Raw genomic sequence first — 11,910 nt, 5'->3', positions numbered from 1 at the left:
GAAAGCAAGCTCTCTCCGTTAGCCATAGGGATGAGCGGGACATGATTAGTTCCAGACTATAGGGTCCAACAAGTGAGAAGGTGCCATGGAAAAGGCCACAGGCTAACAACACCAAGGGCACGGACCCAAGCGTGCTCCCTCCTTGCTGCCGCGGTGCTCAGAACTCTGGTTTACAATTGTCGGTGTCAGTGTTCTTGGACTGAGTGAGTACACAAAGACCCTTCTTCTCCCCAACGGCACCCCCCAGCACCGCCACCAGGCCCCGGGGCACAAACCCTCCTACCCACGGAGGGGGTCAAACGCCTTGCAGCCATTCCACCACCACCGGGGTCCCCCACCAACAGCAGCAGTGGTATCCCATCTTACCATGCACCGTGGGTGGCGTCATGAACTTCTAACTCCCCTGTACCCCCCTTTTCAAACTCGAGTGACCGCGTGAACCCCCGGGTCCGGAAACCCCTCGAGCCACCGCGGTTCCGGATCCGAGCGGCTCGGCCGCTGGCACGGGGGCGGTACACTTACATCACTTATCCCCTTTTACCATACCATCTATTTCCTTTGATGAAAGTCTACAAATTACAAACTGAAATGTTACACTCTACTGGATTGGGTTTTAAAATAAATAAATAAAGTCTGAATAATTTTGGGAAGCCGGGTACTTTCTGATTTCATCAGTCACCCATTCAAGTCTATGGATCTGTGAAAGTCTCTGACTCTTACTTTTTCATCAGTATACAATCCACGTGCCGTCTATTTTTTAACATCACAAGGGCAAGAAAAGCTATGAAAATTTATTTTTTACCCTTGTGTATACAATAAAATCACTGATGAAAATTGGATTTTTTTCTGCGTACAAGAGAAACCACTGACATCTGAATGAGACCTATAGCTATTTTTAATTAGAGCTGGATTATACATGCCCTTTATAAAATAGTTGATGTTAGTCTAGTAAAGTTATGGTCTAATCAAAGGAAAGTACGCCTTGTTGTGGCTGGTGGGCTCTCACGAGTTGGCCAATTTGTGCACTAAGTGGATCAATTTTATAAGTATACTCTGTATAGTAGTAATGCAGTTTAAAGCACCATTTCACCATGTCTTATACTCATCCTATGGCATATTCATCTTCTATCATGGTCAACGGCACTTTGTGACCTGCTGGTTGCTCCAGTGTTTCATGGGGATCACTCTTCAAGACAAGTCTATGGGATACTATGGCATGTCATGCACAGAGTAGAATATGTCCATATATATGATGTGTGACACACATGATCAGACCAACAGGTGTCTGACGCAGTACCAAAAAACACCACAAGAAAGGGGAGTCATTGGGGTAGCGATACAATGGAGGTCCCTGCTGCTAGGGAAAGGGTGTGAAGGGGCACCTCCTGCACTCACCTCAACCTGACTCCTGAGCTCCCTAGCATCCCTCTACAGGTTCTTTGCACCTATCGGCAAGCAGGATACCTGGGTCCCTCAGCTGGCCCTAATCTCATCCTGCCTAGTGAGTAGGCCGATGACTACACTAGACTCACCACTTAACTATTAAACACGGAGGGAGAGGAAAGGGGAATAAACAGAAGGGTACAAAACATCAAACTTCACCGTAGCAGATGAGCTCTATAGTAGCAGGTGGGTGGGCACAGCATAAAACCTCAGCAGTACCTTCCACCAGGCTGGCCAAAGAAGAAATGATTGATTGATTGATGATGATGCTGGGAAAGCTCCACTATGTAACTAACCTAAATGAGCATGCGCCCAAAGCAGCTACAGCTGACTGCCCTGCTCAGTTCTGCTGGAAACAAAACTGAAATTAACTTATGAGACGCCAAAGGAAAAGAAACCTTGTTTAAATGTGGAGACTAGATGTAGATGGGAGGCTCCAGTCCTTAGGCTGTCACAAGCCTCAAAACAGCAGGGAGACTACCATGACAAAGCCAGAAGGAGGCTCTCATAGACTTGTATAGAGATCTTGTGACGTAACTTCTGAACAGTCAGAAGTTGTGGTCACAAGATGGTGCCGCATGACCAGAGTTGAAGAGTGAATATAAAACATGTGGAAGGGACATTAGATTCCAGTGCTGACAAAAAACCCTGCTGGAGTGGTACTTTAAAAAGAACATATTCACTATTTGCATATATCTTAGCACACACAATATGCTGCTGCAATCTTCAGTATGTATGGATTAAAAATAAAAATCTTTTACCGTATCATTCCAGGTGCCAGCACAGGCAGTTTTCCTCCTGGAAGGAGGCCTGGCTCTAACCCCTTCAGTAAGTAGTCACTATTACACTGAGATAAGGATCTTGTATTTATGACATTTTCCATAGGTTTTGTATCCTAGAAATTTAATTTCCAGTCACTCTTCTGATCTCACAAGTACCAGTTTGCGAGCCTCCTACTGGAATCTGTGTGTCTAGCTAACTAGTACATTGCCTTTTATAACTCTCGAGGCTGGACGGATTGGTCTGCAATCAGTTCTGGATGACGCACTTACTGATTCTATTGGACAAACCCAAATCCAAAAAAGCGGTGACGCTGTGTAAAATGTACAGAGAACAAGAATCCAATCATTTGGAAATATCACATTTTATTCACAGCAGAAAATAAAACAGTTCACATGTTAAACATTGGACATTTTTCCATTTCATTTGAAAAAAAAAAAAAAAAAAAAAAAAGTGTACTCATTTAGAAATTGATGGCAGCAACACATCTCAAAAACCATGTCTACCATTGTGTAGCATCAACAGTCTAAACGACTGAAGTGACGAGACCAGTTGCTGGCGTTCTGGGAGAGGAAAATTGCCCCATTCTTGTCTACTGTAGAATTTTAGCAGCTCGGCTGTCCTGGATCTTTGCTGGATTTTTCGTTTCATAATGCGCCAAATGTTTTCTGTTGGTGATAAGTCTAGTCTGCAGGTGGCCGGTTCATCACCTAAACTCTTTTGAGAAGCCATTCTATTGTGATAGATTCAGTATGTAGTTTAGCATTGTCTTCCTGAATATACAAGGCCTTCCTCGATATGTACGTTGTTTGCATGGAGAATATGTTATTCTATAACCTGTATATAATGCTCTACAGGGACAGTGTCATAGACAATAATGCCCCTATACCATCAGAAATGCAGGTACTGTACGCGGATTACAAGCTGGATGGTCCTTCTCCTCTTGAGTCTGCAGGATACGATGTCAAGGGAGAAATTTAGGTAAGACTGCTAATGGAGTCTTTGTTCAGGGCAAATCCAAAGGATGGGTCCAAATTAGCTATCTGCGCAGATATTATAAATAACTAAGAAGCAATGATCACAGAAACTGTGTTCACCGTTTGAGGCAGTATAGGCGACTGACTCGTGTATTAAAAAGACTCGTGATTATATAATACAACATTCAACTTCGACCTTGAAGCAAGAACAGGGAGTGATGATCCCACACATTACCGCCCTTATTTCAGCTGTGAGAAAATCATAATTATAAAATTCTCTCAGTATATTATGAAATACCTCTCTGTACATTATTCATTCTGGCTTGATTATCTAATTAACACATTCCTTCTTTGTATGAAATCACTGATAAGACTTTCACTAAGGGGTACTTCACACACAGCGAGATCGCTACTGAGATCGCTGCTGAGTCACATTTTTTGTGACCTCATTAGCGATCTCGCTGTGTGTGACACTGAGCAGCGATCTGGCCCCTGCTGTGAGATCGCTGCTCGTTACACACAGCCCTGGTTCGTTTTTTTATTGTTGCTCTCCCGCTGATAAGCACACATCGCTGTGTGTGACAGCGAGAGAGCAACAATCCTGAATGTGCAGGGAGCAGGAGCCGGCGTCTGACAGCCTGCGGTAAGCTGTAACCAAGGTAAACATCGGGTAACCAAGGTAGTTACCCGATATTTACCTTCGTTACCAGCCTCCGCAGCTCTCACGCTGCCAGTGCCGGCTCCTGCTCCCTGCACACACTAAGTTAAGCGGTGTGAGCTGGTAACTAAGGTAAAAATCGGGTAACCATACCCGATGTTTACCTTAGTTACCAGTGTCCGCAGCTTCCAGACGCCGGCTCCGTGCAAGCGCAGCGTCGCTTGCACGTCGCTGCTGGCTGGGGGCTGGTCACTGTTCGCTGGTGAAATCTGCCTGTTTGACAGCTCACCAGCGACCATGTAGCGATGTAGCAGCAATCCTGACCAGGTCAGATCGCTAGTGGGATCGCTGCTGCGTCGCTAAAGTGTGACGGTACCCTTAGAAGGGCTTCACTGTCCATTGTTTATACATCTGTTCACTCGTCCTTGGTTAACTCTTTCTTGAACATACAGCTTAGAATCATATTATGGCGTCTAAAGGTGGTGTCACACACAGCGACGACGACAACAACGTCGCTGCTACGTCACCATTTTCTGTGACGTTGCAGCGATGTCCCGTCGCTGTGTGTGACATCCAGCAATGAGCTGGCCCCTGCTGTGAGGTCGTTGCTCGTTGCTGAATGTCCTGCTTCATTTTTTCGTCGTCGCTCTCCCGCTGTGAAGCACACATCGCTGTGTGTGACAGCGAGAGAGCGACGAAATGAAGCGATCAGGGAGCAGGAGCCGGCATCTGGCAGCTGCGGAAAGCTGTAACCACTGTAAACATCGGGTAACCAAGGGAAGACCTTTCCCTGGTTACCCGATATTTACCTTCGTTACCAGCCTCCGCCGCTCTTTCTGCTAGTGCAGGCTCCTGCTCTGTGCACATGTAGCTGCAGTACACATCGGGTTAATTAACCCGATGTGTACTGTAGCTAGGAGAGCAAGGAGCCAGCGCTAAGCAGTGTGCGCGGCTCCCTGCTCTCTGCACATGTAGCGACATTATGATCGCTGCTGCGTCGCTGTGTTTGACAGCTAAGCAGCGATCATAACAGCGACTTACAAGATCACTGTTACGTCACAGAAAATCGTGACGTAACAGCGATGTCGTTGTCGTCGTTATGTGTGACACCAGCTTAAGCGATTGTCATATAGACACACAGATAATTATGCAACATCTATATTTTGATTATTTACATGCACAGATAATCTTATTACATTTGATCAAACAACCTATAGCCCAGGCTACCTTCACAATGACATCTGTGGCTTCCATAAAGAATATCACATTGATTCCTCTGACCGAAGAACAATGTTTTTATTTTGCCTCTGCCATTTTAAATGAACTTTGTCCAAGAGAAGACTGCAGCGTTTCTGGATTATGTTGATATATGGCTTCTTATTTGCATTATATACCTGTAAATTGCTTTTTGAGGATTTCATGATTGAACAGTGTTCACAAACAATGATTTCTGGAACTATTGCTGAGCTTCAGCAGTGATTTACATGATCAAATCATTCCTTTTTTTTTTTTTTTTTTAACCTGACACCGCCTGAGGGCCCGTATATCACAATCATCCAATACCGACCATCAGCCTTTTCCCTTTTGCACATGGATTTCTCTAATATCTCTGCATCTTTTGATAATATGGACTGTAGTCAGTGAAATATTTACTTTTTGTAGTTTTACGCTAAGAAACATTTTTCTAAATTTTTTCGATTCAGTGGTTTTCAGATTGGTGAATCCTGACCATCTTTACCTCTGAGAGACTCTGCCTCTCTCACCTGCTCTTTTTATACACAGTCATTTGAATTAACTGACAATTAATCCTCCAGATGTTTTTTCATTAGAACCACTTACTTTTTGTCCCAACTTTTTAGAAATGTGTTGCTGCCATCAATTTCTAAACAAGTTATTTTTTTAAATGAAATGGAAAAATGTTTACCGTTCACCGTCTGATCTGTTTTCTAGGTTCTGTTGTGAATAAAATATGTATAAGAGATCTGCAAATCATTGCATTCTTCTTTTCTTTACATTTACACAACATCCAAACTTAGGGCTCATGCGCACGTAACTGCAGAATATTCTGCAGCGATTTGACAGCACATGTGCGCTTCAAATCGCTGCAGAAACACTGCATAATGAATGCAGGTTTTTTTGTTAAAAAAAAAGCCGATTTCATGTGCTCTGGCTGCTGCCCCCACCATAGACAGAGTGGGAGCTGCATCCAGAACGCACAAATAATTGACATGCTGCTTTTATGAAAGCACGGATTTGGGTCAAAACGTTAGCACCCAAATCGCTGCATTCATAAAAGCAACGTGCGCACGTCTCATGTACAATCTACATAGATTGCATGCGTCCTGCGTCCCCTGCACATTTACGCTGCAGTGCAATACACAACGTAAATGCATGTGAGTACGCAACGTGCACATGAGCCCTTATTGGGAATTGGGATTGTACACTGAAATCTATCCAAAAGACCAGATATTTAGGTTATATTTCCTTTTGGTAGGTTTTCAGTTCCACCATATATTCAGTCTACATTTCAATGCAAGGTTGAGTGGTCATTTCAAAAAGATTTGGGCGGGTGTAGAGTTTTAGTTTTCTGTGTATCAATGAATAGCTTATGAAATAAAATTAAAAAGTGTATGTGTCACGCTAGGTATGGGGAAGTACCAAGTGCACGGCAAAAGGGAAGGGAAGGAAAACCCCATGTCTAGGGAGACAGAAGATGGAGACCCCTGGCCGAACCTACTACTGGTCCCTGGGGTCCCTCACCACCCTAGATCGGTTCTGCAAATATGCGCCGAGCCAGATACCTGACTCTAGTTTTCTCTAGTGCTGGGCCCTAAATAGGGAACGGGTGGTAAGAGCTCTTCATCAACCCCACTAAACACTATAGAAGACACAAGGGGGACACATAAGGGGAAAATGCATGAACTACTTATCCACAGATGACTCAGACGTTCAGCAAAGTTTTCAGCAATGATACCACAGAAGAGCACAAGCCACCTGCTTGCAACCACGGCTTGAATGAACTGAAAAATATCACCAGCACAAAAGAAGGTAGAGGTATTTAAACTCCAAGAGAATGCTGATGATCAGCAGCTGGGTGGAAGTCTAGCTCCTGCTGGGTCTAAGGCCCCCTTCACACGTCCGTGAAAATCACGCACGTGTTTCACGGACGTGTCAAAGGTGCGTGTTCCCCTCCGTGTGCTGTGTTTATGGCACTACGTGTGTTCTCCGTGTGTTATACGTAATAACACACAGAGAACGGAAAGCCCCGCCTTACCTTTTTCTTCCAGAGCTGTCTGTGGTGCTGAATGACAGCGTCCGGCACAGGCCACGCCCCGCTGACGCTGCTTCCGGCCCCCAGTGAAGAAGATGCGTTGTTCAAATTCACTGGGGGACGGATGTAGGTAACAGCCACGGCAGAGACTGCAGGTATGGTGGAGGTGAGTATGTGGGGTTTTTTTTATTTTTAAAATGACACGTGTGTTTCTCCGGCATGTGTCACGTGGGCCCTCATCCACACTACTTCCGTGTGGTACGTGTGCGGGCCGTGTGACATGCGTGCTGCCGGAGAAACACGGACATGCATCCGTGTGGAGCACACGGGCTCACGTGTGCTCCACACAGAGACACGGGCCAATGGCTTCACACGTGCGTGCACATAAACCCATTGATTTTAATGGGTTTACGTGTGCCCGTGTCTCCGGTACATGCGGGCACGGACCTAGCACGTACCTAGCACAGCGCTGTGACCTTCTATTGCCAGAAACCACATGACTGTGTCACCCGTGACACACCCATGACAGTATGCCTCTATACAAATTTGGAGGCACAATTAAAACAGTTGGAGCTGTAATATAATTATAAAAATGAATTATTTACAATATTTAATTATAAAATTAAGGAAACAGATTAAATTATTAATCACTTCTGTTTTTTTTTCTTTCTAGTAGGTCGTCTAGTGTAGACATCCCTACAATATTGAGAATGAAGGAGAAGAAGAAGGAGCCTCATCGTATTCGGACCAATCACACAGGCAGCCGATGAAGCTCTCAATATTTGCACTTTTAAGTGGACTTTATACATAACATTTTTTTAATCCGATTCATGGTGGAGAAAACAAGCAACATTGTGTTTCTTTTCCTTATTAGATTTTTTTTTTTTTTTTTTTTTTTAATTATGAAAACAAAAGAAAGAATCTGCTACTGACATGTTAGTGATTGAACTCGCGCGACTCTGGATAAGAGCGTTTTGTATATAATTGTATATGTAAATTGTACAGTCTCATTTGTACAGGTCCTAACACTTTGATCTTTTATACTATTCTAGCCCCCCCCCCCCCCGGTATTTTTCCATTGATCGTCATCTTGTGAGAATAGCTTTGTTTTTTTCCATGTATTTTGTAAATTAAAATAATGATTAAAAAATGCAGCGAGAATGAGTTTGTCTCTTACCTATAATGAAAAGTGACCGCAAAATGGGTCAAAAGGCAAAGATTATTTGGGATCTAATTAGCTTTGAGGTGATCTACTACATTGATTATATCAGTTTCCCAATGTCCATAGATAATGGTAGAGTGTTTTCTTACTCACTTCCATCATGTTACAGCTCGGTTATCACAATGCCTCCAAAATGTCATGGGAATTATTAAAATTTATACAGGATCGTACATTATTTATTATTATAGCGCCATTTATTCCATGGCGCTTTACAAGTGAAAGAGGGTATACGTACAACAATCATTAACAGCACAAGACAGACTGGTATAGGAGGAGAGAGGACCCTGCCCGCGAGGGCTCACAGTCTACAGGAGGAGAGAGGACCCTGCCCGCGAGGGCTCACAGTCTACAGGAGGAGAGAGGACCCTGCCCGCGAGGGCTCACAGTCTACAGGAGGAGAGAGGACCCTGCCCGCGAGGGCTCACAGTCTACAGGAGGAGAGAGGACCCTGCCCGCGAGGGCTCACAGTCTACAGGAGGAGAGAGAACCCTGCCCGCAAGGGCTCACAGACTAAAGGAGGAGAGAGGACCCTGCCCGCGAGGGCTCACAGACTAAAGGAGGAGAGAGGACCCTGCCCGCGAGGGCTCACAGACTATAGGAGGAGAGAGGACCCTGCCCGCGAGGGCTCACAGTCTACAGGGAATGGGTGAGGGTACAATAGGTGAGGACAGAGCTGGTTGCGCAGTGGTCTACTGGACTGAGGGCTATTGTAGGTTGTAGGCTTGTTGGAAGAGGTGGGTCTTGAGGGTCCTCTTGAAGCTTTCCACGGTGGGTGAGAGTCTGATATGCTGAGGTAGAGTGTTCGAGAGTATGGGGGAGGCACGGGAGAAATCTTGTACGCGATTGTGGGAAGAGGAGATAAGAGAGGAGTAAAAAAGGAGATCTTGTGAGGATCTGAGGTTGCGTGCAGATAGGTACCGGGAGACTAGGTCACAGATGTAAGGAGGAGACAGGTTGTGGATGGCTTTGTATGTCATGGTTAATGTTTTGAACTGGAGTCGTTGGACGATGGGAAGCCAGTGAAGGGATTGGCAGAGTGGAGAGGCTGGGGAATAGCGAGGGGAGAGGTGGATTAAGCGGGCCACGGAGTTTAGGATAGATTGGAGGGGTGCAAGAGTGTTGGAAGGAAATCCACACAGAAGGATGTTACAGTAGTCGAGGCGGGAGATGATGAGGGCATGCACTAATGTTTTTGCTGATTCTTGGTTAAGGAAAGCACGGATCCGGGAGATATTTTTGAGTTGTAGTCTGCATGAGGTGAAGAGGAATCATGAGGCTCCATTGCAAAAGTCCAAATCTCCCACTAGCTGCTTAAAAAACAAAACAAAAAAAAAAAACCCCAAAACAGTAGAGAAGATGGGGTGAGGGCACTTAGGCGCAGTTACATAGGGCAATCTTTCATCTTTAAAAGACAAGGACAGTTATGTGTACACAGAAACAGTACCACAACTGATGGCCTTTAGGCCCTGTGCCCACGCTGCATATTTTGACACGGATTTTGACGCAGATTTTCAGAAATCTGCAGCAAAATCTGCATGCCCATAGTGAAGCCAGCAAAGTCTATGAGAATTCAGAAGTGCTGTGCCCACGTTGAGTATTTTTCCCTTGCGTATTTGGTGCAGATTTCTTTTTTTTCTGCACCAAATCTCTTTCGAGTATACATAATGAGAGACATGTCAATCACAGAGCGATGCAGGGCAGCACTGACTAGTCAAGTCTCAACCTATAGTCCCAGGTTCTTCAAACTGTTTTGTCTGAAAAGAACGATGCATTTAATAGAAAAACATACTTGGCTACAATTGTGCATCCAGGCTCTGATTTAGGCTACGGTCACAAGAGCGATGATTCTCTCTTTCAATAGAAATCAGAACGATAATGGTAACAACACTTCTGATCAGAGTTTCAGCCAAGTGTCAGTTTACTGTGCTCCAAATCGCTAGCGGGAGAGGATGGTATCACAGATGAGTAGAAGATGGAGAACATAAAGGAATCTGTCAAGTGTAAAAACTCTATTAGCCTGTAGATTTGGGTTTATTCTGCAGGCTAATAGTGTTGAAACATGTCCGGCGCCTGCACATTGAACCCAATGAACTTAATCCTCCAGGCACAGTATTTGGGTTTTAGTCACGGGGGCGGTGTTGATGTGACGCCCTTGGACTATCAGATCGTCACAAGGTACTGCACGCTCTTTCCCCTTAGTGCAGTATTAAAATCCCTCAAGGTTCTGGGTCCCCATCTTACAGTGCTGCCTCCAACAGCAAATCAAATCCTAGGTACACCCTGCACCACACCCACTAGACACACCAGTGGGCGGCTTAAGCAGAATAGGGTCGTCCACCTAGGGGTCAGGAAGGGAAGGTGAGGAGTGTCAGTGAACAGAACAGAGGAGAGAGTAGAGTGAAGTGGAGGAGGTCGGGAGCGGTGGCTCCCAAGTGTAGCTGTCTAGGTTGCAGACAGTGGTCTGGGCCTAGAGGAGTCGGACCACCAGTCACAGGCAATTGAGCCAAGGTGCCTGGACCTGTTAGAGAACGGTCAGCAGCCTGGTCCTATCACCGATCCGGGACCGAAGGCACGCCGGGGTACACTGACCCTAGGTCAGGTAGAAGCTTCCGGCAACCCGGCAATTAACCTGCGGAGAGCGGAGCCTTTATGGACTGTTCCCACTAGCTCCAGAATCGGGGCACTAGCGCAACGAGGGGGATAGGGCCTTCCATACAAGCAGCCCACTAAAATCCCAAGCGTGAGCCCTGAGAGCAGGCTCCCACACTTAGCCACAGTGGGGAGCGGGGCCCAGCAAGTTCCAGACTACCGGGCCACCACGGTGAATCTAAACTTTGTGCCAGGAGGCAGGTCACAGATTATCAGGCAGAACTGCAGGGGACGGGCCCCGACAAGCTCCCCTTGAGAGGCAGCGGCACCCAGAGACTTTGTTTGGTTGTCAGCCTCTGCTTACTGGCTGAATGAGTACATGAGTGATCTCCCCATCGCGGCACCCAGTAGCATCTTCCAGAGTCACGGGGCATACTCCTACCCGTGGAGGGTAACGTCATCTGGCTGCCCCCATTCCATCACCCCGGGTACTCCCAACGGCTGCGGCGGTACTCCCAGTTACCGCACACCACAGATGGCGTCACGAACTATAACTCCCCTGTAAATATCCCACTTTTTACTTTAGAGTGTGGCCCTTAAGCCCCCGTGTCCGAAGACCCTCAAGCGACACATGGACACTACCCCCGGATCCAAGCAGTACAAAAAACAAACAGCACACTGCTTCCACCCGACTGCTGTCCAGGTGTTCATGGACCATAGATTCCCATTAGTAATTTTGATGTGACACTCGGATCAATATCAGATATGTCTCCACTATTTTGTGTGGACTGTATGGAGTATGAAAGGTATGAGTGCCAGCTGCAAAACATGGATACCACTGAAACGAGAAACACTGACATCTGAATGAACCCTAACATTGAGTATGGAAAATGCTGTAGTCCCAATCTCACCACCCTCGTGGATTATATGAGGTTGTCCGTGAGATATATGTAACTAGCTTTAGGCTACA

General features: G+C 45.8%; 1 protein-coding gene across 3 annotated transcripts in view; it reads left to right on the top strand.

The window, feature by feature from the left end:
- SMOC1 (SPARC related modular calcium binding 1) overlaps window positions 1-8,239 on the top strand; it is a 335,418-nt gene extending 327,179 nt beyond the window's left edge. For 2 of the 3 annotated variants that reach the window (XM_075329900.1, XM_075329898.1), the window contains exons 12-13: window positions 2,218-2,271; window positions 7,803-8,239. In XM_075329900.1, the coding sequence (XP_075186015.1) occupies window positions 2,218-2,271; window positions 7,803-7,819 (71 nt within the window). In that variant the 3' untranslated portion in view covers window positions 7,820-8,239. The remainder of the gene's footprint in view (window positions 1-2,217; window positions 2,272-7,802) is intronic. The other variant, XM_075329899.1, reaches the window with a different exon arrangement.
- The last annotated feature ends 3,671 nt before the right edge of the window (window positions 8,240-11,910 follow it).

Source organism: Anomaloglossus baeobatrachus, chromosome 12, assembly GCF_048569485.1.
Source record: "Anomaloglossus baeobatrachus isolate aAnoBae1 chromosome 12, aAnoBae1.hap1, whole genome shotgun sequence".
Classification (NCBI taxonomy): Eukaryota; Metazoa; Chordata; class Amphibia; order Anura; family Aromobatidae; genus Anomaloglossus; species Anomaloglossus baeobatrachus.
Note: the sequence above shows the minus strand (reverse complement) of the source record. Positions and strands in the feature narration are given on the sequence as shown.